This window comes from Dothidotthia symphoricarpi (assembly GCF_010015815.1).
Source record: "Dothidotthia symphoricarpi CBS 119687 unplaced genomic scaffold P153scaffold_4, whole genome shotgun sequence".
NCBI lineage: Eukaryota > Fungi > Ascomycota > Dothideomycetes > Pleosporales > Dothidotthiaceae > Dothidotthia > Dothidotthia symphoricarpi.
Window position 1 is genome coordinate 544,871 of NW_022985011.1, and position 24,707 is coordinate 569,577.

The window sequence follows — 24,707 nt, forward strand, 5'->3', positions numbered from 1 at the left end:
TCTACTCTACTATTACTAGAGGCTCTAGTATTATTAAGGTTTATTAAGAAAACCTTTTTAGAAATCTTCTAGTAATTTACTAGTATTATTTTATTTTTTCTTAAAAAAGGCTAACTAGCTATCTAGTACTTTAGCTTCTTTAAGGTTTTTTACTAGTTTTTATAAAGTTATAGTATAGCCTTTCTATTTAACTAGGTATTATTTCTTATACTCTCTACTACAGTGCTTCTACCTTTTACCTATAATTTCTTTAATCTTTTAATAGTTTTCTAGTTCTTTATTAATATTTTTTAATATACTTTTTAGTTAGTAATTATTAATATCTTATTCTACTAGAAGGTTTCTAAAGTATAGCTGTAGCCTATCTATATAAAATACTAAGTAGATACTAGAGAAAGTATTTAATTTTATAGTATAAAGAGAAATTACTTTCTTTACCTAAAACTTTATATTTTTCTAGTCTAGTTTCTTACTTAGCCTACTATTAAAGAAGTATTTTTTATACTATAGCTATACCTAGTCTTCTTTCTATAGTTATAGTACCTCTTATTAATAGTAGTTAGCCTAGATTTTCTAAAGTTATTAGGCTTCTACTATTCTTACTTATATATAATCTAGTATTTTAATAAATTTTATAGTAAGTGCTCTAGCTAACTTCTCTAGATTATTAGGCCTTTAATATTATTATTAAATTACCTATTCTGCGTCTTCTTATACTATATCTATATTATATCTATATTATAAAAAGAATAGGCTAATGCTAGTAGATACTGCATTCCTTCTCTTAATAGTAATTTAGATAGTAAGATATATTAGTACCTAGTTATCTTATTTCTAATTAATATAGGCCTGTAAGTAAGCTTTTATAGTGCTATTTATTCTTTTAGTAGTACTATTAGTTTCTAAATAGTAGCTAGTAGATACCTAGTATATAATACCTAATTTTTTATAAAGAGTTTTCTAAAGATCTTTAATAAACTAGCTACTATAGTTAAATATAATAGTATTTAAAAGCTAGTAGTAAGCTATAACTCTTTCTATAAATACTCTTATTACTATTTAAGTATCTAAATCTTTTAATAAAATAAGTATTATATTTTTACTTAGCCTATCTATAACTACTATAAGGTACTAGTACCTATTACTTATAGGTAAATTAATAATAAAGTTTATTAAGATTTCCTTCTATATTTTATCTAAAAGGAGGAGTAGTTTTAGTAGTCTTCTTTTTAGTTCTCTCTAAGGCTTAGTTCTTCTATATATATTACAGTTTTAGATAAATTACTTTATTATAAATAATATTTCTAGAAAGAAGTAGTTATAAGCTAGAATTATATAGGTATTTTTATAGCCTAGATAGTTTATAGCTAGAGATTTATAGGTTTCTAAAATAATTTTAGTATATAGTTCTTTTAAATCTAGTACCTATTTTTACTTTTAATAGCGTAGAAACCTTCTTTTATTAATAGTATACTTTACTAATAAGACTTTTAAGTTTAGGTCTAGAGAAAACTTTTTCTAACTTATTTTTATAGCCTTCTTTACTTTTCTATATATTAGGTTATTTTTAACTATAACTTCTTATATTCTCTTAAGCTTCTCTAAGCTGTTATAAGCTAAAGTAAAGTTAGTAGTAATTTTTATAGGTATACTATTAGGTTCTAGTAAAAGGTTATTATAAACTATAAGTATATTATTAGGTTTCTAAGGCTATAGACTTTATATTTAGTAGTAGAATAAAATACTTACCTCTTTTTTTTCTTTAAGTTAGAGTTAACTTCTTATATATAGTTATAGAAGCTAAAATTCTCTTATTTTTATATACTTATTATTTAGGCTTATTAGTAGATTCTTTTCTTTTTAAAAAAGTATATTAGCCCTTCTATTAATCTTCTTTAGGTAGTATATAAAGGTTAAATTAAATTAGCTAAGTATATTTAACTAGCGTATACACCTCTTAGATAGTAGCCTTATAGTATAGAAATACTTTAGGTTCTTATAATTTATAATAATAGTAAACTTTAGGACTTATTAGAATTTAGTACTCTATTAATTAATATACTTTATAATAGCTAATAGTTTCTTATTATATATAGTATAGTTTACCTTAGCTACTATATTCTTTACTAAGTAGTATACTACTGTATAAAGTAGTCTATTTTTTTTAAACTATAAAAGAACTCTACTAGTTACTTACCTAGAGGTATTATATTCTATTACTATTTCTAGTTCTAGGTTAAAGTTAGCTAATACTAGCTTAGAAATAAAGGTACTTTTAAGCTTAGAAAATACTATTTTCTAGAGTTTCTTCTATTAGAATACTACTTCTTTTCTAGTAAGTTTAGTTAGTAGGGTAATAATTTCTAAAAATCTTTTAATAAACTATTAGTAGAAGTTAGTAAATTTTATAAAACTTTAAATACCTTTAATACTCTTTAGCTATTCTTAAGTATAGATTACTACTATCTTCTTTAAGTCTATTTAAATACTACTACCTACCTCTATTATAAATCCTAGGTACTTAGTCTTCTTAATAATAAAGTTATATTTATTTATATCTAGTTATAGGCCTACTACTTTAAGTTTCTAAATAATTACTTTAACTTAGTATTTATAATCCTTCTATAATCTGTTTAAGTAGATAAGTATATTATCTATATAGGCTAAGTAGTATACATCTAAGTCTTTCTAAAGTACCTAATTAATATATTATTAGAATATACTAAAAGTATTAGTAAGGCTAAATAGAGTAACTAGCTATTTATATAGCCTAAATTAGGTATAGAATACTATACTCTATTTATCTCTCTCTACTACGCGTATCTAGTAAAAGGCTTAGATAATATCTACCTTTATAAACTATTTTACTTTAGTAATTTAGAATAGTATCTTATAAATAAGTAGAAGAAAATATCTATTCTTATATATAATAGTATTTAAAGCTTAGTAGTTTACGCAAAATTATAGCCCTCTTCTAGGTTTTTTTATAAATAGAATAAAAGTAGTAGCGCTAGATTTACTTACTTAAATAAACCTATAGTCTAGGTATAATATAAGTTTCTTTTATAGTACTAGTAGTTTTTTTCTTAATATATTATATAGTAGTTTCTATAGAATTTCTACTAGCTTACTATTCTTCTTTATAATCTTAATAGAGTAGTTAATAGTAGCTTCTTTTAGTAGTATAAGCTTATTAGCCTTTTCTTTTAAGAAAGTTTTAAACTTACTTTATAGATAGCTTAGTAGCTTTTTTTAAAAGTTAACTATTTTTTTTTTTTTTAGTACTTTCTTAATATCTGCTATAAAGGTAAAGTATAGTTAGATCTATTTATTTTTCTAAAATTATTTAGCCTAGGCTAAATATACCTATATACTAATAGCTTTAAGGATTTTTATAAGTATTCTACCTTTCTAGCTCTATATTCTAGTCTAGTTACTATAGATAAATATAAATTTCTTTACTAGTACTAGCGTTACTTAGTATCTATTTATCTAAGGTTTTTTTAAGATAAGGTTATACTCTTTATTTCCTTCTAGCTTATAGGCCTATATTTTTTTCTTATAGCTATTTATTATAGAGGAGAGGTCTTTAACGCCTCTTTAGGCACGTATAGCTTAATGCTAGATAGAATAAGTATATTATTAGTTAATCCTCTATTAAGCTTCTATTAGAGGCTTAACTACTATATACTAATCCTAGATTATATAACCTGCGTTATATAATCTTACTCTAATACTCCTTTAGATATACTTCCTATATTACTCTACTATATCTCTCTTTTACTTAAATATCTAAGCCCTATTTAGATTCTAAAGTGCTATTATACTAACTAAAATAATAGTATTATTAATCTACTATTATAAAAATCTACCTTTACTTATAATTAAAACTTAAGGTAATTACTAATTATTAACTACTTAATCCTATTATTTATTATTACCTAGTGCGTATAATAGGAATTCTTAGTTACCTATAATTATAGAGTAGTCTAGAGTTATAAGCTTAGGCTAGCTACTACTATATATAATAGAGTTTCTGCCTTTAATCCTCTATTATTCTTTATCTAACTTTTTCTTATATATCTACTCTAATCCTTAATTTAACTTTACTTAATATAGCCTCTATTAACTTTTCTATAGGCTTTACTACTGCTAGCGCTAGTAGCAGCAGTTAGGGTCCTCCTAGGAGTAGCTAAAAGCCTCCTATTAAGGGTAATATAAAGACTTCTCTATATCTCTACTTTACTTAGTTAGTATCTAGCTATATTCTTAAGTAGTATAAGTACTATTTTAATTATTACTTAAGTTTCCTTTACTAATAGCACTTATAGTTTATAATTATACTAACTAGATTATTAATTAGTAGCTAATTATTAATCTTACTTACTTTTTCTTTTAGTTAAGCTAAATAGGTATTACTCTTAGGCCTATACTCTAAGTTACTACTATTTACTAGGATAATAATAAGTTAAAGATTACTATCTAATTCTTTAATACTAGTAATACCTATATTACTATTACTAACTTCTTTAGTTTTAGTACTCCTAAGAACTCTATAAAGCGCAGTTACTACTCTACTAATATACTTACTACTATCTAGTAGAGCTTTAGTAAAAGTGTTACCTATAACTTCTTTAATTACTACTTATACTGTACTAATACTAAGGGTAAGCTTACTTTTAAGTTTAGTAGTAAGTATTATTAGTCTTACTTTAAGGGTAAGCTTCTAAACTATAGGGCCTATAATAAGTATTAGATTAATAGTAACTATACTAGCTATAACTTCTATTATAAGTTCTTCTAATCCTTAGTTACTTTTTATACTAATCTCTTAGTAGTAGGTACTCTAATTACTAATTCTTTACTTTAAGATATTACTAAGTTTATTCTTTATAATTATAAGTTACTCTAGGCTTCTATTAGGGCTTCTAAAGGTTATTACTCTTATTTTAGTAATATAATTATAACTTATAAGTTTAATAATAACTCTAATAATAAGGACTTTATTACTTCTAAGGGTAAGAGTAAGAGTAAAAAGAAGTAAGTAGGTAATACTTTATTAGAGTTAAGTAATTTTAGCTATACTAGTTATAGTTTTAGGTAGTTTTTAGGTAGTTTTTCTTCTTTTTAAGGTTTTTACTAATAGTCTTCTAGTAGCTTAATACTGCCTTAATAGGAAATATAACTTCTTATTATAAATTATTCCTTCTTATAACTATTTATTAGTTTAATAGGAAATATTTAAGTAACTAGCTAATAAAATAATAGGAAATTAGGTAAAAATAGAATAGTAAAAGAAATAAATATAAACCTCTAACTCCCTCTCTTACTTAAGTAGATAGGCTATTACCTATTAAGATTAATTTATTTATTTTTATCCTTATTAAATTACTAATACTCTGTTAGGTTAAATCTAGGAAGTTAGGAAATTACTACTTCTTTAGTATAAATAGGCCTTAGAACTACTACCTTTACTACTATACGTTAGGTTATTCTATATTCTAAGGTTTAGTTACGCTATACTACTTACTTCTAATTAAGTACTAGTATATTCTTATAGTAGAGATTCTCTAGAGCTTTATTAGCACTCTATTAGTCCTAGGCCTTCTAGAACTTAACTACTATTCTCTAATAGAACTTCTTTAGCTAATTACCTAGCGTATAGCTTTAAAATACTTATCTATTAAGCTCTTTAAGTTAGTACTAGCCTTTACTTCCTATAAAGCTTATTTAGTAAAGACCTTACTATTTTAGCCTAAACTTTGCTATTATTAATATATTAGTATTAATAAGAGAGTTTTATAGTAGTATAAGATCTCTAATAGCTAGTAGGCAATTATAAATTTATTTTAAGTTATTAAAATACTCCTTATTAGTATACCTTAGTTAAATAGTTTAATTAATAGCTTTCTAGAGCCTATTATTTCTAGTATAGAACTATTAGGCCTGTAAGGTAAGTAGTAAGGCTGTATTAGAAACTTCTTTCTAAGGTAGGACTTACTAAGTTAGAATAGAGAGCTTAATTAGGAGGATATACTCTTTCCTATATATTAAATATATAGGGGTTTTACTAGTAGCTCTTTTAATAGTTACTTAGTTAGCCTATAGAATATATAATAAGTTCTTAACCTAGTTTCCTTCTATCTTTTTTAGAGTAGCTACTAGTAGTTTATACCCTCTCTTAATAAGCCTTTAGCCTTATAAATAATAGGCACTTAAGACTACTCTATTAATTCTAAATAGTTTCTAAAGATTCTCTATAAGGCCTTTATTCTCTAAGCCTCTATTACAGCTTATCTTTAATAGTACTCCTTATTAATAGAAAATTAACTTCTAGATAAACTTAGCTACTAATCTAGAATTATTCTTTATAAGACCTTACACTTCTAGCTATTATAATAAGTAATTATATATAACTACTATATAGCTTTTACTATTTAAGCCTCTAGGTATAAAGACTATATTAATAGTTACCTATACTTATAGTATTAATAGTAGTTTAGTAGAGTAGAGTTACTTATATAATTAAGTATTACTAGAAACCTAGTATTAAGTACATATTTAGATATACTTCTTTATATTATTATAGAGGCCTTTCTAGTAGTATCTTACTTAGACTTTTTACTAGGTACCTTTCTTACTCTAATAGCCTAATTCTTTATAAAGTATAGTAAGAATAGCTTTCTTTAAAGCTTTATTATTAACTACTCTTTAGAGAGGGCGCCCCCTAGAGGGTATCTAGAATAGGTATTATTTCTAAATATTATATTATAAAGCCTTTTTTTTAAACTTAGTAAAAGCCTTTTTTAATATACCTTTAGAACGCTTTTAAAATAGAATCTAGTAGGCTAACTCTTAAGAGGCCTCTAAGTAGGTATTATCTAAAGAAGTGTTACTAAAGGAGGTATCTACTATATATAGGGTATACTGTAATATACTATTACTAAAGTTAAGCTGTATTATATTTAAGGCTAAGTTAATAAACTTATTAATACTTTCTTTAGAGCTATTAGAAGGCTTTTATCTAGGTTTCTTAAAGCGTTTTAATAGAGTGTTAGTAACTACGTTCTTTTTCTCTTAAATATAGGTAATATTAAAGTTCTATATATTTAGGTATACTAACTAATAAGTTATTAGAGAACTAGGTAGGTTAGTAGTACTTTATTAGAGCTAAGCTACTAAAGTCTTTATATCTATTTTAATAAAGAATCTAATATTATATAAGTAAGGGCAAAATTTCTTAATAGCTAGAAGCAGTGCTTTATACTTATACTTACTAGTATCCTAGTTTTGCTTAGGTTTTAACTAGACTCTACTCTTAAATTAGATAGGGTATTACTTTTTACCCTTACCTTCCTATATTAAGGTAGTACCCTAGCCCTTCTTACTACTATTAACTACAAGGATAATTAATTAAAGAGGCACTAAATAGTTAATTAATATAAGTACTAGTAGGGAGTAAAGAGCTTACTTTAGAGTATTTATTAAAGCTTAATATTTCTTAGTCTATTTAAATATAACTATCTTTTAGAGTAGGCTAAATAATAGATTAGCTATTAGAGTAAAGTTAAAGATCTAGACTTTATAGTAGATATAAATACCTAGAAAAGCTTAAATATCTTTTATATAAGTATAAGCTAGCTACTTTATAATCTTCTTAACCTTTTAGTTATTAGAGTATTAGCTATAGCAATTAACCTAATAGCTAACTATTATTATTAAAGAGTAATAGAAGTTAGATTTATATTCTAAAATAGTTACGCTAGCCCTTTTAATATTAGCTAGTACTTAATTAATATTTATAATATACTTTATAATATATTATTAGATCTCTAGCTTAACTTCTTATCCTTAATAATTAGTCTTTAGGCCTTTAATATATACGTTATTAAGGTAAGGTATATATACTGTAGAGATATACTTCTAATAGATCTTTATTATAACCTAAATAAACTTAGTAACTAAATTTATAGCTTCTTAAAGTAAAGTATACTGCCTTATAAGTCTAAGAGGAGTATAAAATATAGTAATATCTCTTAATTAAATATTAAGTTCTATTTAATTATATTCTAAAAAGAAGTTAGTAAGAGATATAATAAAGCAGCTAGTAAATTCTTCTATAAACTTATTAGGGTTTAGAGGTAGATTTATATCTTAAATTATAACTCTATTTATTTTCTAGGTATTATTAATAAGTTAATAGTCCTAATCCTTTTTCTTAACTAGAAAATATAGGTTATAATATTAACTTTTATATAATTTAAGAGTCCCTTAGTTAATTTATTACTATACTATCTTAATTACTATATCCTAAAGCTTTCTTAGAAGCTGAAATTAATTAGCTTACTAGGCTTTATATAGTACTATATTAATTATTACTAAAGGAGATACTTTATAGCTAATCTAACTAGATTCTAAGAAGTTCTAAGTAAGAGCTGCTTCTCTCTAATAAAGTATCTTAATAAGTAAGTCTCTTTCTTTTAACTAGAGATTATTTAATATCTTTATTTCTAATAGTCTCTTAGGTGTTAGCTATATTTCTTTAGAGAAAGATATATATCTTAGTTTAAAGTATTATTAGAAAGGAGCTCTAGTAGAGTTCTAGTTTAGTACTTACTATACCTAAGCTCTCTTCTTCTAGTTAATTTAACTATTAATTATATAAGGTTCTTAGCCTAAGTAGTTTATAGGTTTAACTTTAATTCCTTTCTACTTATATATTATATTAATTTAAATTAGTAGGTATTCTTTTAGAAAATCTTCCTAAAAGATCTTTACAGAATAAGTTAAATATTTACTACTAAGTATATTAACTATCCTACTAAGTACTTTATAAGTAGCAGTTAAGAAAAGATTCTTATAAGTAACTATTATAATACCTATATTATCTTAAAAGAGAATATTTCTAATACTATCTTAGCTAATACTACTAATATTTAGCTATATAAAGAAATAATTCTTTATTAAGATAATAGGTTTTATTACTTTTATTAACTACTAATTACTAACTATACTTATTATTAGGGCTATAGTCTTATTCTACTGTAGTTAGGTTAAGTTAATATATATTTACTTTAGGCTTTTAACTTATTATTATTAAGGAGATATAATACTAGGCTTTATATTTCTCTACCTTTTCCTAGTAATTAAACTGTAACACCTTAGGTATTAATATAATTACCTTTTATATATATAAATCTAATACTTATATTATCTTTCTTACTCTAGATTTAGTAGTAAGTAAGGCTATTTAAAGTATATTTAAGCTTTGCTTAAGTATTAGATAGAAAAGAATTACTAAAGATAATTATATTAGTATAGTAATTAATAATAAAGAAGTTTATCTAAATAGAGATTAATTCTACTATTATAATAGCTCTTTAGATAATCTTAAGAAAACTACCTAATATACTATTAGCTAAAACTATTTTTACGTTTTTTATTTTCTAAGAGAGTGTTATAATAGGTAGTATTATACTATTAGTAGTTTCTTATTAAATAGTATTTAGCTCTACTCCTAAGTTAAAAAGACTTAGAAAGTAATTTCCTAATATACTAACTAGAACCTTTAGGTAGTTATAATAGATATATTTAATACTAGCTTACTTATTATACTCTCTCCTAGCTAAAGTTTTTAATTATATATTAGCTTTAATCTAGGAATTATTTAGCGTTTAATTAATACTTAATTAAACCTTATTAACTTTAGGCTTATTCTAATAAACTGCTAATATTAAGTAATATTAGTCTACTCTACCTAATAGGGCTTTAATAAGAATATAGTTAGAAACTAACTACGTGTTTATACTAGATATATAGAACTTAAAGGTAGGTTAGAAGTATTCTTTTTTTATACTTAACTTATTATTAGATTCTACTTCTATTACCTAAATAGAGTTATTTTAGATAGCTTTAAACTCTTCTTAGGTATATATATTTTAGAATATTTTCTTTTAGACTTCTACTATATTTCTAAGTAGTACTCTAATAGGTATTACTATAGAAGCTAATATAATAGTATATATTACTTTATTAGTAGTACTTAGGATATATTTAGAGAAATAAGCCTTTTTAGGTCTAACTCTTCTTTAGGGTAGCGTATTAGTTATTTCTAAATCCTTAATATAGTTCTAAGGGGTTAATATTAGTATAAAGGTTATATTTAGGGTAGGTAGAGCTTAAGTCTTCTACTACTAGCTTCTTAGTTAAATTAATTAATTATTAGTAGGCTATTTAGTAATAGTAACTAGTACTAGCTTTACTACCTTAGGAGTACCTAGTACTTTCTTATTAATAGGCTTTTGTAAAGGTTCTTTTTATTAGATTTAAGTAGCTAAAAGCTTAGCGTTTAAGTAGTAGAACGTTAAGTATTAAAATAATTAAATATTACTACCTAAGTTTATAAAGGCTTCCTAAAAAGCTTTATAGTTTTTAGCTAATATTATACCTAAGTCTTAGTTAGGGTTTAGACTAGTAACTATAGAATTATTCTAAATTACTATTAATTCTACTAGCCTTTTCTAATTAGCCTTTATAGTAAGAGGATTAAGGTCCTATTTTAGCTATATCTGCTTAATATTTAAGAGGATAGAATTAATCTAGCTATTTATACCTAGGTTTATAATACGCTCCTAAAGAGAGGAAATAGTACCTTAGATAAGTTATTAGTTAGTATTCTAGTAGTACTAGCTATTTTTAATTAACTAGGTAATTAATAAGTAGTTAGCTTTTCTATAACTAACCTTCTTATATATAAAGTAGGTAAATAGCATTTAAGCGTTCTAAGTAGCTTAACTTAGAGTTTTCTATTAATTATATCCTAATCCTAAAGGAATAGTATTCTAATTTACTATTATATTATAGAGAGCTGCCTAATTTCTTAGGTAGTAGTTATTACCTAGTATAACTATACTTTATAGCTAAGCTTTACTAACCCTCTAATTTAATAGAGTTTATATATAGACTGCAATGCTTTAGTTTAATAATAGCTTAGTCTTACGTAGTATCTATTATACTAAAATAAAGTTAGCCTAACTAATCTTAAGTTAATATAACTTATTAGTTAATAAGTTAACTTTATACTAGGTAGCTAGAACTTCTAGAAGTAATTACTAAGGTTTCTTACTAATAGTTATTTAAGGAACTTAATAGGTTATTAGAAAAGCTAATTAGAACTAAGTTATTCTAGTAATATCTAATAGCTAGTAGTCTAAATAGGTCTTAGGGACATAGAATTAGAATTCTTAGGTTAGGCTAAACTTTTTTATAGCCTTATTAAGGTTTAGTAGGCGTACTTCTTTCTTAATATTTACTTAGTAGCTAAGGAATTTACTAATCTAGCTAAACTTAAACTCCTAATAGTATATTATAAATAGGCTAAACTTACTTAGGACTCTTATAGTATAGTTAAGGGAAAGCTTCTTAATAAGGTAGAATCTCTTTTTCTTACTCTTAATAGTACCTATAAAGATATATTACTTTAATCTAATCTTAAACTTTTTAAGGTATTATTAGATATTAAAATTCTTTCTTAACTAGTATTTATAGAGCTATTATTTAAAGAACTTAATCTATTTCTTCTATTAGGCACTGTTATTACTTCTAAATTTATATTAGAAGGCTTCTCTTAGTATATTCTAGTCTTTACCTTTAAGGGCTGTTTAGTATTCCTTAGAGTAATAAATAATATTCTTCTACCTTTACTAGTAGTAGGTAATTACTTATTAGATCTTATTAATCTCTAAGAAGCTATAATATAGAGTAACTTTCTTATATTACTTAATAAAAATAGTAACTTTAGTACTATTAAAACTTAGTATATACTTAGTAGAGAAAGATACCTAGCTAAGCTTTAATTAGTTCTAAATAAGTATTACTATTATTTAAGCTATATTTACTAGAAATAGAGTAGTTAAGTTTATTAATTTAGTATTAGGCTTTAGAAGTTTTACCTTACCTTTAAATAGGCTAGGAGTTTTATTATTACTTAAGTTATTCCTAGGTTTCTCTCTCTAGGCTTACGTTAGAAGAGCTAATAATTAACCTATATTAAATAATAAATACTTAGTAGAAGGGTTAGTATTTAGGGTATAACCTATTAGTAAGAAGTTATTAGTTATCTTAAAAATTAAAAAGATATAAATAAGGATTATAAAAATAAGTAATAAGTAAGTAGTAAGAACTATTTTAACTACTATAGAAAAAAGAAGTAAAGATCTCTAAAAGGTCTTTATAGTAGAAAAGATTATAAGGAAAGTTATTATTACTATTATATATCTATTCTTTATTAGTAAGCTTCTTACCTTATTTATTCTTCTTATTTTTATCTATACCTAGTAGTACTTACTACTTTTAATTTCTTTCTTCTAATTATTTCTTAGCTAATTCTTATTACTAAAGAGTGCTTAAGTATAACTATAGGTTATATACTAATTATATAAGTTTTATAGTAGTAAGATAATCTCTAAGAGTTATCTAAGTATAACTAGTATACTAGCTATTATATTAATAGCTTCTTTAGGAGTAACTCCTTAGTTTTCTAGGTCTAGTATAATCCCTAGTTATAAAGTTACTAAATTTCCTAGAGGTATACTAATACCTTATTAAGTTCTTAAAGTACTAATTCTTAGGTACTAAATATAATTTAGTATTATACCTATCTTATATTAGTCTCTTAATTCTTAACTTAAACTTACTAAAGTCCTATTATTATTACTAAAAATTAATTACTCTCTAGATAAATATATTATAAGAATAATTTAGTATTATACCTAAATAGCTATAAATAGAAAGCTTCTTTAATCCCTATATAGGTTACTATATATAGAGAAGAGGTCTTTAACGCCTCTTTAGGCACGTATAGCTTAATACTAGATAGAATAAGTATATTATTAGTTAATCCTCTATTAAGCTCCTATTAGAGGCTTAACTATTATATACTAATTCTAGATTATATAACCTATATTATATAATCTTACTCTAATACTTCTTTAGATATACTTTCTATATTACTCTACTACACTATATCTATCTATATTTAGATAGCTACTTTTATCTAAAAGAACTTTTCTTTTATTCTAATAATAGGTCTTTATATAATTATAGTATACTCTAAATTATTATTTCTTATAAACTTAGAAAAAATAACTAAATAAGTTAAGTAGCTAGTATTAATTAAAGTAGATACTATAGCTATATTATTTATAATTATATAAATAGTTAATAGTTTCCTATCTAGCTAGTTCTACTAAAATAATAAAAACTACTCTTTTTCTTAATCTAGTTTCTTATACCTTTACTTATATTTATATATAGAAGTTTCTAGTTTTCTAAACCTACTATTTTCTTATCTAAGGACTCTTCTAGGTTATAAGTTACTATAAGAGTAGCTTAAGCTAGATAATTAACTAGCACTAAAAAGCACTTATTAGTATAGTACCTAGATTTTTTATAATATAAATATAGGTTCTTTTTTTTATAAAGGAAGTACTTTTCTTTAAAGGCCTATTTAGCTCTATTCTAGGTTCTACTTATTACTTTAGTTACTTAACTAAAGTAAGCTTTTAAGAGTTCTTAATTTATAAAGTTATTCTTAGAAGACTTTATATATAAAAAAGTAGACTTAATCTTAGCCTTAAAAAGATTTTCCTTAATAGTAACTACTTAAGTTATTAGTAACTAGATAGTCTAGTTACTTAGCACTTCTATAAATATTATTTAGTTTTATAGGTTAGGCTGTAGAGTACTAAAATACCTTATTTTTAAGTTATTAGTATTACTCTTCTTTTCTACTTTAAAGGCTAGCCTTATAAATTCTATATTAAAGTATTATAAAAAAAGCTTCCTTTACTAAAAGGTTTAAAGTTTCTACTTAACCCTCTTAGTATATAAGTTATCTATAAATTATTTATTTAGAAATATTTATAGGCCTTCTATAGTACCTATTTTATTATAATTTATTTATAATAAAGTAATACTAGCTATAGGCCTCTTTAATTAGTTAAAGATATACCTAAGGCTTAATCTTAGTCTTTTAATATTATATTTTAGCTTATAGTTTATTTAAGTTTAGAACCTTTAATAGTTCTTTTAGTTACTATTAAAGTAGTTAGAATTTAGTATTTTAAAGTTTTTTATATAGGTCTTAATAGTTACTATAGAAAAAGTTAGTTTTAGAACTATTCTTAGTCTACGTACCTTTTCTTTTAATTATTAAACTCTCTATTTAAAAGAAGTAAGTAGTAGTAGTATATTATTTTTAAGAAGGTTAATCTTCTACGTTAGTATCTATAGTATATTATATAGTTCTTCTAAAGAGAACTCTTTATTAAATTCCTTAATAAGTTATTTTTTAGCTACTACTAATAATAGACTAGCTATTAAGATTAGTATATTTATAAACTTTATTATTTATTATTTATCTTTTTAAAGACTTTAGGAAACTAGCTAAAGTTTTAGTAAAACTTTCTATTTATTTAAGTTTTATCCTGCTATAGTTTATAGGTATATTTTAATTACTTTCTATATAAAGCCTATTTCTACTAGCTATAAAGCTTCTGCTTTTAGCTTAATAACTATAGTATCTTTCTTAATAGATATACTACTAGTAGTTCTTAAGGTACTACTAATACTTAAGAGTATTTTTATAAGTAAATTTAAATATAAGAGGCTAACTCTAAGAGTAGTTACTAGTATAAATTAAATAAATTTACTAAGAATCTATAGTACTAGCTTTTCTCTACTTATAGTCCTTCTAGTAGTATACTAGCTGTTTCTAGTAGGCTAGCTAAGGGTAGGTATTAGTAGTTAGAGTTACTAAGCTCTAAGGCTTTACTTACTAAGGTTCTACTAGGCCTAGCCTATTATAGACAGGTAGTCCTAGGTAGTAGAAGAGGAATTATAGGTTATAATACTTATTATAAGATTATTATACACAGCACTTATAAGTATTACTATAGCTTTAGTGTCTAATATATCCTAGGTATCTTAAGGGTCTCTAAGAGTAATAGAGTAGAGAGTCTTCTTTAAGATTAGGTTCTAAATACCTGCGTATTAGAAAGTAATTATCTAGGCTAAGTGCTATTTAGGGTAGTTATTACTCTAGAGGAATAGCTTAGGTAAAGATACTAAGTTAAGCTTAAATATAAAGCTTATAGTAGGGTATATAGCTGTAGTAAGAGGAGTTACTGTAGTGTACTAGCGTTTAGTAGTAATATAGACGCGTTATAGACACGTTATTCTAGTAGTAGGTATAGTAGTAAGCCTCTAGAAGTAGTAGGATTGCTATTATCTACAGTAATAAGAAGAGGAGAATGTATAATAGATACAGTTAAGAAAGAGGATAATGCAGAAGTATTATTATAACGCGTAGAGCGCGTAGGCTTATAACCTGTAAAACGTAGTATATAGTGTAAAAGTTATAAAATTACTATAGAGGAGGCGCGAGCTCTATAGCTTGCGCGCTAGTCTCAAACTAGTGATGCAGACCGGGGAATCGCCCCTTCCAACAACTTTCTCTTCACTATGGTGGCCAGCAATCCTCTCAGCCATACTATGGTCTCCCCTTGAAATTTACGCGATGTCCGTTTATAGTGCCAGATGAAGAACGGCTTAGACTTCAAGGGGGGATCACAGTACACATCGCTGAACTGCGTGACTTCAGTCCCCTTCACGTCCCAATGCCACACCGCATCCCTGACTCTTGCTGGCAACAGTATTATTACAGGGGACAGCTGTAGGCAAGTGGTTGCATGCTATGTATGCTGCGTCTGTAATGCAAAGCATGACACACGCAATAGTAGTGAGAAGGTGTTTAGTTGAACAGCCGATGCTGAGAGTCTCTGTCGTTTTTATACGTGCTTGTCGCTTTGCCAACCAAGGCGTTGACTTGACTGATATGGCTAGGTAAGCTGATCTACTGAGCTTTGAGAGAATGGCATTCGTAACCGCTGTTGGGAGAGCCATATCTACCGGCTTGACAAGTGTGGTGGGGTTCACAGAGGAACCACAACATGAGTATAAAACAAGCCGAGAGAAGTGTGACAAAGCCACGGAATGAGATTAAACTTCGCTATCATCTTCAATATGATTACATCGTCCCAAGACGCTCAAGGCGAGTAAAGCACCTAGGTAGTCGTGTACAAGGTCCTCATAAGTAAACAAACAAACAAAACAGATAGACCAGAAAGGAGCTTTGTCTCCAATACTCTGCTCTACTGCGCTCCAATCATGCAAACGTGTTTTCGTTTCTCTCTTTCAATCCGCGTGCAGTGTACATCCATTCATTCATACGTATCCAAGACGTGGGGAACCTGCAGACGCGTTAGTTGAGCTGGAATGATGGTGTGGGATCAGTGTGTGATTTACCCAAAAAAACATCGCTCCATCGTACACATGCGGGTATCATCGTCTCAGGTCAGACCAGAAACGCCGGATTCCTCATCCCAGGGAAAGTAAAACCAAGGGAAGGTGGTCACTGAGTAAATACCCATCTCATCTCATCCCATCCCCTCCAATACTTCGCGTTACCAGCACCAATACCGACCCCACCAACACGCGATAACTTCCGCGCCACGCCGAGCAAGTTCAGTTGGCGCGTCCACTCGTGCCCAAGACGCGGTCTTTCTTGCTCTTTTGCTGGGGCTGGGGTACCTTCTCCTTGGCGGCGTTGGAGGAGGCTTGTTGTTGCTGTTGCTGTTCCTGCTGCTGTTGGGCTTCCCAGAGCTTGCGCTTGCGGTTGGCGTCGTACTGCTCGATGTCGTTGGCGGTGAGGGAGATGGTGGTTGGGGCGCGGCGGAGCATGGTGGTGGTGGTGATGGGGTGGTTGATGGGTGGGTGGGGAGGGTAAATGAGTGGCTTTGTGCTGAAGTAGGCTGGCTGGGGATTGGGGCAAAAGGAATGGCTGGCTGTTGCTGTCGTGTCACCGTTGTGCTGGTGTGTGCTTGTTGTGTGGTCGCTGATTGAGTTGAATCGAGATTGGTCCGGGTAAAAAGAAGTGAGATCGCGGCGTGTACAGGACGAAAGGGCAGCGGGGTAATTATACGTCTGTGCGAGAACCACTTAAGATGAGATCGTGGAGTGAAAGAAGATAAACGTTGGGCACGTGGGCACGTGGCGCGGCGGGCGATCCGTGTGCCAAGACCTCACGATGTCGAAAAGTTGGAGGTACACCAATACCGCCCGATTATGCCAATCGCCGCCATGTACCAGCGACACATGTGCCCCTCGGTAGGCGTGCTGCGGCGCTCGCTCGCAGGAGATGTAGTAGCGACGTCAAAGTGCTCGTCGAGAGCCCTCCACGTCTCGGTGAAGAGGCAAGACGACCAGCAGCCCAGCGGTGCTGCTCCCTCTGCCCCCAGTACGTCCCCCGCACGCTCAATCGCCTGCCTTGATACATAACTCTGACACCCAACCAGCTCCTGCCAACCCAAACTCCCGCACCGCCCGCAATGCCGCCGCCTTCAAGCAGATCGCCAGTCTCCCCAACCGGCGTATCATCCCCGGCGGCCTCGCAAGAGGAAACTTCCCCAGCGGCCAAACAGCACCACCTCCCCGCCGCCAGCCCAGCTCAGAAAACCCAGCTGCGTCCACCCCCGACGCCACCCCCTCCAGCGGCGCCCCCCGCCCCGCCAAGCTCGCAAAAGGGCCCCGAACACCGCGCACCACCTCCCCCACAGGCACGATGGCGCGCGCCCCCAACAAGCTCAGGATAACCCGCGAGCCCATGCTTCCCGGCTTCGCGCCCAGCCCGCGCGGACCAAACCTACAGGCCCGTCAAGACCGCCGCGGCGCCGGCCCAGGCGGCGACCGCGGAGCCAAAGGCGGGCCCGGACGCGGCAACGAGGACCGCCCCAAGAAGCGCGAGCGGAAAACCGACGGTGGGAATGCCGCGCGCATGGCCCCTGCTGACGTGAAGGTCGAGTCTACGCTCTCGGACGGCATGGTGCACCATCTTCTGCGGCTGCAGCGTAAGGAGTGGGATCGCGTGCCGTACGAGCCCAAGTATGCTCCGGGGAGCTTTGCGGCGAATGAGCTTGTGCATGCTGGACGGGAGTTGTTTAGGGGGGAGGTGCCGCCTGTGCAGGTTTGGGGTGCGTTGGAGAGGAGGATCGGTGTTGTGGGGATGCATGGCGCGGCGGCGCATTTGAAGGTTAGGAGGGTGTTGGATGGGGATGCCGAACCGTTTGGGGAGGAGGAGGAGAATACTTTGAAGGAGAAGAGTGGGTGAGAAGTGGGATATGTATATGACTACTGTACGACCACTGAATGGCACTGTGTTTGGTAGGAAGACGTCAACATGTGTCAGGAGCCGTTAGATTCGTCAGATTCTATGCTATACGATCAGACTCGAGGCTATCAGCCCATCTACATCCCTCTTCGAATGTCAGTGCTGTGATGCGTTGCCCTACTTCTGCGTCCTTCTATGCTCATAACCATAGACCGCGTCCGATGATAAACGACACGGGCCTCACTTCTGGAAGACCACCTTGTACTTGAACTGTGTCGGGAACGACTTATCCGTAATAAGCAGCTCCTCGCCCTCCTCGACCAGCTCACCCATCTTCTTGGCCAAGTTGGGGCGCGTCTGCTCCTCCAGGCCAGCCAACTGCATGTACAGCGACTTCTCACCTGTGCGGATGGACGGCTTCTTAAGTTGTCTGATATAACAGTTAGCAGCCGTGCATATCATGAAATTTTATGGACTAAACTCACGCCTCGGGTCGCTCCGCCAGCCCGTCAATGAAGTCCTGCAGCGTGGCATTCGGACTGACTTGCAGGGGGCGAGCGATATTGCCAGCCCCACACACAGGACAATCGTCCTTCTTCTGGTGCTCAAACGTATACGTATACACGCTATCGTCGCCCGTGTACATCATATAGTTCTCGCGCTCGGGATAGCCCAGGAAAGGGTTCGCATTCGTCATGATCTTGAAGGCCTCGTTGCAGCAGCTAGCAGCCACGATGGCGTTTGTGCTCGCAATAGCGGGGATGATGTTCTTAACCACGCCCTGCGTCATCGAGTACGTGACGCCGGGGATGTCGAATTCCTGGGCGCGCTTCAGCGCTTTCTGGTACAGCCACGTGATGTGCTCGGGGTCGTCTGTGTCGAGCGTCATGTCCTTGCGCTCCTCCTCCCACGCGATGATGTGCGCCCATTCGATGCAGTGCTGGGGCTGGCGGGGGATGGTGGCGAGTGTGCACAGTGGGACTGCGGCGCGCGGGGCGTGCATGTCGAGTTGGCATTCGATGCAGCTTGTCATTGTGGGGAGGATGACCCTGGCCTGGCCCTTGAAGCCCTCTGTCCCGCCGTCGATCAGCGGCTTCAGCGAGTCTGGGTTGTTCTCGTCGACCATGCCGACGAGCGTGGCGTTGATCCAGCGTCGGGCTTCGACGCTGTCCAGCCCGCACACTATCATGGCGAATTGCATGTAGTACGCTTCATCTTTGTCCTGGATTTTCCCGCAGTAAGGTGTTATCTGCACGCCTTTGACGCGCTTTTCGACGAAGCGCGCGGCCACTTCGGCTTTGTAACTCCCTACGTCTGCGTGGCGGAAGAGGAATTGCCGGTTTAGGTTGCTGACGTCGATGGTGTCCATGTCGATCACGTGGATGTCTTTGAAGCCCGAGAGAGCGAGGTTCTTGAGAATCTCACAACCTAGACCTCCGGCTCCGCTGGAAAATTGTCAGGTGAATGGTGGGTTAGGTTTGATAGTCAATAAACTCACATGACTCTGCAGGTTGTTAGTATTGATTCTTCTGATGGCAAAATCTCGCCTTTGACCTACAGTACTTTTGCCCTATCTAGAGTCTCTATGGCTGGCTCTCCCGGCATGAAAGAATCCTCGTCCGTGAATGGGCCCGTCCGTGTGAGGATGTTGTCGAGGTACTTCCTAAATCACAAGATTAGCTGATGAACAGATTTTGGAATATTGAGCTGACCATCGTGCTCGTGGACCTGCCGTCGAGGCGGAAGCAACGGTATCTACATTAACCGCCATTATCTTGTGTGTTGTGAGGAGGATGAAGACAAGTCAAGTTGAGCAAACGATGTAGGCATCTGTCGGCTGGAAGCTAGAAACGCTAGTGGACGCGTTGTTGTTTGTGGCAAGAATTGCCGATTGAGAGCGTGCAACCTGCAACGAACATCAACGAAGCAAACTCACCGAACAAGTCAACGTCGCGCGATTTCACGATGGGATCATTTCATAGTCAGAGAAATTCATAGAATATTCAGTCGCTTACATATGATTCTAGACTGATTCACGCTTCCTGAATAGTAAGTGGGAGCATGTTGAGGTTGTCCAGCCTGGCTGACATGGTGCAGAATCTCCGATTCTTGGATGAATCGGAAACATGACTGACTTCCTCACACCAATCTCCACCAAAAAGGTGAAGACCAAGGACGTCGAGCCTCTTTCGAAGAAGATTCAAAACCTGGAAGTTCGAGATGCAATCTCCATCAAATCTACAGACTCAGCATTGGAAGCATTGAAGAATGAACCGGATTGGGGGACTGTCAACAACGTCTTAACATACCTGACGTCTGACGGGGTGAACCTCTTACTACCAGGACCGTTGTTCGCGAGTATAGCCCATCAACTCGTCAACACCACGATACCGAGCTATTGGAGAACGTTGAAAGAGTCAAAACCTCAAGCCGCTCAGCTCGCTAGAATCCTTCGTAATCCTACAGGCCTTGGACATATCACCACGAGACTGCGGTCTCTCATCACAGACAGTCGGCAAAGGAAGGGTCCTGGAACTGCGCGCGATACTTCAGAGCATATAGAAGATCTTTTCGACGTACTTGATGGGGTGCTGCGTGACGATGCAACATCAAGCTTTGTCTTGAATGATATTCAAAAATATGGCAAGAACGCAATGCAGAAGACGTTGATCTGGAAAGAGTATGTATCGCAGACGGCATCAGGAAAGATACTGTCTATTGCGGCCGAAGCCGAAGATGTGTTGAAGAAGAGCGAGAGTTCTAGAGACGGCAGCTGGATTGCGGACGGTTCCAGGTTTGCGGCTTGGTTGGGCCGCAATATTGCTGTTCTGATGAAGAGCGACGACAAGAGTGAAGAGCACTCTACGGCTGTTGTGGAGCTCTGCTCAAAGTCGTTGACGCTGGGATATAGTGGTGAGTTTATTCGATGTGGAGATCTTTGTTCTTTTCTAACCGACTAGATCGTGTTGTGGGCTCTCTTTGCTCCATTCTCATTGACGATGACCGCATCGAGACTCTCAGGGACTTCATGTCCCGAATGAAGACTTTTGAGCAACGGAAATTTCTCAATGCAGTGATCGCTTTCGTGGACAAGCAGTACTTTCCGTCAATTATGGTGGATAAAGAAGATACCTCAATTACAGCATCCAAACCTATATCCAGTGTTGCTGGTCTACTATACAGCCTGACAAAGGACAACGATGTCTTGAAGGAGCATCTTGTCTCCGCACTCGCGAAATCGACGATTCCCTCATTAAGCGAGTCGTTCGCCGCCCGTAGAAGCGTCATTGCTGCGTTATCCAAAGACGACGGTCAGTCTGACCACAACTCAGTGTTTGTCAAAACGCTAATGGGAAGCAGACAAGATTCATACCTTGCTGGAAAACAGCATAAGACTTTTCGGAGACTCCGTCTACATAAAACATACGCCTATCGTGCAGCAAGAAGGTACCTCAAAACACGATTTCGCACACAACTTAGTCTGACAATCTCTAGCTCTCGCTCAAACTTTGGCACTATGCTGTGGCTATGTCCAGCGATCGCAAGCCATGTTTCTGACCATGATGGCCAAGTCCACATACCACACTAACGGAATGTCAAACCGCATCGGCGCTTCATCACCGCGAGCCCGCTTTCTGGGTATTGCAGTTGGTATTGCTATCTCAAAGATGGTTGACAAGCCAGAGCTTCAACTGAAGATCGAACTTGAGGGTGCTGATATTACGGAGGCAAGATGGTACCAACGTCTCACTGAAGTGAACGATAAGCTTGGAAGCACATCCGACCTGAAAGCACAAGACAAAGCGAAACCTCTAACCAAGCAGTCTGGCCGAATTCTAAAATCAGCACTGAAACCGTCGAAAGGGCCAGCCATCACAGAAATCCAGGGTCCTCGTGTCGTCGAGATTCTTTCTGAATCGGAAGACGAGGATGGCGATCTATTGTCTTACGAGAAGCCAGATTCCGACCCAGAAGACGAGACCGACGACCCCGAAGCTGTCACCCGAAACAAACCCACTGCACCTGTCTACATCCGAGATCTCATCGCAGGGCTGCGCGACCAAGAGAACTATGATCGGCATGAACTTGCACTCGCAACCGCCGCATCTCTTATCCGGCGCAAAGCAAACTTTGGCACTGAAGTAATTGACCATCTGGAAGAACTCGCCACCATCCTCACGGGTCTACAGGACAACTCAGAGTTGGAAGAGTTCGCCCAGCAGAGACAACAAGCTCTGATCGCTGTGTTACTCGCTAAGCCAGCGCAAATGGCGCAGTGGTTCGCACGCTCATTCTTCTCCGGCGACTACAGTCTCACCCAACGCATCGCCATGCTCACAACGCTTGGTCTTGGGGCGCGTGAACTTGCTGGCGTAAAGGACTCATCAACCGACAACCTCATCCCACCCAAGCCGTCCTTCCCCAGCAAACAGCTCCCACCCCATCTCCACAAGATGTACACCGCGAACCAAAACACCAGCCCCGTATCTAAACTCACAAGCAGCATGGCCCGAGACATGCTCTCCCCGCTCGCCTCACAAGCCGCGGACCAGCTCACCGGCCCCAACATCCTCAAAGTGCGCACCTTCAGCTCGCGCATGGAGGTCGAGAAGAAGCGGCAAAAGCCCATCCCAAACGCCCTCGCCCAGGTCGTCGCGGATAACTTCTTTTTCCCGCTGTCCGGCCGTTGGTGGCTGCAGGTCCGCAACAGCAACGACTCGATCTACGCGTCCACGCACCTTCTGCCGCCGTTTCTGCAGACGCTGTCTCTGCTGTTGAATGCGTCGGGCCCGAACACGCTGTCGTTGCCGCAGATGACGCGCGAGTTCTGGGATCTACTTCTCTCGGTGCGCGGGCTGGCGGGGAAAGACAAGGCGGTGTTGAATGCGGTGTTGTTCGGCTTCTTGATGTTGCTGGAGACTAATGAGAATAAGGAGCGGGTGGCGACGGAGCACGGGAAGGAGTTGATGGAGACGCAGGCGTGGGTGAAGATGGTGTTTGATGGGCTGGGGGCGGGGAGCGAGGAGGATGAGAGGGTTAGGGTGTTGGCGGCTGGTGTGGTGGTGCGGTGTGGGGAGGTGGTGGAGAAGTATCAGCGGAGGATGGCGGGCGCGCTGATGGATTATTGAAGGTAGATTACTCGACGAGACTCGAATGCGTTCTCATTGAGGTGACTGTGCTACAGAAAATATATACCTACCCCATTTCAACAGCCCCGACTGTACTGAAGACTCAATAACTGACAGCTTACTTGGATAGAAATACAGAACGACACAATGTCATTCTTGAGAAAATGAAGTATACACGTCCTCTACACGCCACAGAGACGGCAAGTCGATTAGTCATTCTTCCACGTTCCACATACAAGATCCCAAAGGCCATGACAATTGATAACGCGGAACGAGAGTGCGTATTGAGCAAACCCTACTGTGGGCTTTTAATTCTTACTAGAGCATCGCCTGAACTTTCTACAGCTCATTATCTGCAACAGAGGGATCTAACGGATGTCGTTCAGCAATAAGAGTGTGTTCTGTGCAGCTATGGTGAAAATACGAATTGACTATCGCTCTGGGGCCACCAGCCACATCGTTGTGTGCGTAAAGGGCGAGGGGCGAGGGACATGTACAAAGTAGTCGATGATTCTCGCTCCAACACACTGAATACTTTGCATTTATTCGTCCGCCATATGAGAGGTGGAGACGTAGACTTCCACACCAAACGGTAGATATCGGACACCCTGAAGTTCCGACTCCACCGCCAACCACCGAAGTCTTCCCGAAACCCCCGAAGTCCAGCCATCCCGCGGGCAAGCTTACGTCCCCACTCATCTAGCGCGCCAAGTCTTTCGGAGTATAAAAGACCTTCCATCCCGTGTCCCTTCTGACGACCTCATACTTACCTTCTTGGGATCACTGAGCTCAAGCTTTCAGTCGATCTGCTTGGATCTGCTTCATTGTACAGCGAGGACAGGTCTGAGTATGAATCTCCTTCGGGGGCTTCACTGGGGCAATTTTTGCTGGACTGCTCACCGCGTGTGTGCCATGTTTTTTCGTTGACGGGTGGCGCTTAGGCGCTGCTGTTGAAGAAGAAAATCGGTAGTTGGGATGGTGGATGGAGGTGGAAGCGGTTGCAATCCATCAGCCGTACAACGCCATATTAGATGCTTGTGAGATGTTGTCTCTTGTGTCTCATTGTCAAAAGAATATCGTTGCTTCCCATGTGTTGTGTAGGCATAACAGCTGTCGCCTTGATGTCACGTATGCTCCTGTTCCCTTGCAACGTGTCACGACGAGCTACCTCGAACTCATGGCAGGACACAGCGGACGATCGATTTGCCTCTTCTGAAATATACGACATCTACAAAGCTTAGGATTCACGCTGCTGTGCTTTAACGTATTCTTCAAACATGGTTACTGGCCAGCCTGTACACAGCCTGAAATACATCGAGACATACCCAACAGCTTCTGCCTATGTCCAGCCC

General features: G+C 35.0%; 4 protein-coding genes across 4 annotated transcripts; 2 read left to right on the forward strand and 2 right to left on the reverse strand.

The window, feature by feature from the left end:
- Positions 1-6,711: 6,711 nt before the first annotated feature.
- Positions 6,712-16,800, reverse strand: P153DRAFT_382276 (uncharacterized protein; the record flags this gene model as incomplete). Its single annotated transcript, XM_033670123.1, has 2 exons — positions 6,712-6,738; positions 16,651-16,800. 2 exons carry the CDS (start codon positions 16,798-16,800, stop codon positions 6,712-6,714), a joined length of 177 nt encoding a protein of 58 aa, XP_033527044.1.
- Positions 16,801-17,199: 399 nt separating this feature from the next.
- Positions 17,200-18,365, forward strand: P153DRAFT_333118 (uncharacterized protein; the record flags this gene model as incomplete). Its single annotated transcript, XM_033665554.1, has 2 exons — positions 17,200-17,356; positions 17,415-18,365. 2 exons carry the CDS (start codon positions 17,200-17,202, stop codon positions 18,224-18,226), a joined length of 969 nt encoding a protein of 322 aa, XP_033527045.1. The 3' UTR covers positions 18,227-18,365.
- On the reverse strand, positions 18,341-20,046 carry P153DRAFT_393624 (uncharacterized protein). Its single transcript, XM_033671251.1, has 5 exons — positions 19,939-20,046; positions 19,785-19,889; positions 19,725-19,730; positions 18,712-19,671; positions 18,341-18,656 (listed from the first exon to the last, which is right to left on the reverse strand). The coding sequence occupies exons 1-5, from the start codon at positions 19,995-19,997 to the stop codon at positions 18,467-18,469; spliced, it is 1,320 nt and encodes a 439-aa protein (XP_033527046.1). The 5' UTR covers positions 19,998-20,046; the 3' UTR covers positions 18,341-18,466.
- A 92-nt stretch (positions 20,047-20,138) lies between these two features.
- Positions 20,139-23,420, forward strand: P153DRAFT_309193 (uncharacterized protein). Its single transcript, XM_033664737.1, has 5 exons — positions 20,139-20,275; positions 20,324-21,139; positions 21,187-21,537; positions 21,587-21,673; positions 21,722-23,420. Exons 2-5 carry the CDS (start codon positions 20,353-20,355, stop codon positions 23,353-23,355), a joined length of 2,859 nt encoding a protein of 952 aa, XP_033527047.1. The 5' UTR covers positions 20,139-20,275; positions 20,324-20,352; the 3' UTR covers positions 23,356-23,420.
- Positions 23,421-24,707: the final 1,287 nt, after the last annotated feature.

Excerpts from the sequence above, each read along its gene's own strand:
- P153DRAFT_309193 (XM_033664737.1), top strand. The coding sequence starts at position 20,353 with ATGACTGACTTCCTCACACCAATCTCCACCAAAAAGGTGAAGACCAAG. Across the intron at positions 21,538-21,586 it reads TGCGTTATCCAAAGACGACG|ACAAGATTCATACCTTGCTG; the intron begins GTCAGTCTGACC and ends AATGGGAAGCAG. Across the intron at positions 21,674-21,721 it reads GCCTATCGTGCAGCAAGAAG|CTCTCGCTCAAACTTTGGCA; the intron begins GTACCTCAAAAC and ends GACAATCTCTAG.
- P153DRAFT_393624 (XM_033671251.1), bottom strand. The coding sequence starts at position 19,997 with ATGGCGGTTAATGTAGATACCGTTGCTTCCGCCTCGACGGCAGGTCCA. Across the intron at positions 19,890-19,938 it reads GCAGGTCCACGAGCACGATG|GAAGTACCTCGACAACATCC; the intron begins GTCAGCTCAATA and ends CTTGTGATTTAG. Across the intron at positions 18,657-18,711 it reads CTGGCGGAGCGACCCGAGGC|ACAACTTAAGAAGCCGTCCA; the intron begins GTGAGTTTAGTC and ends CTGTTATATCAG.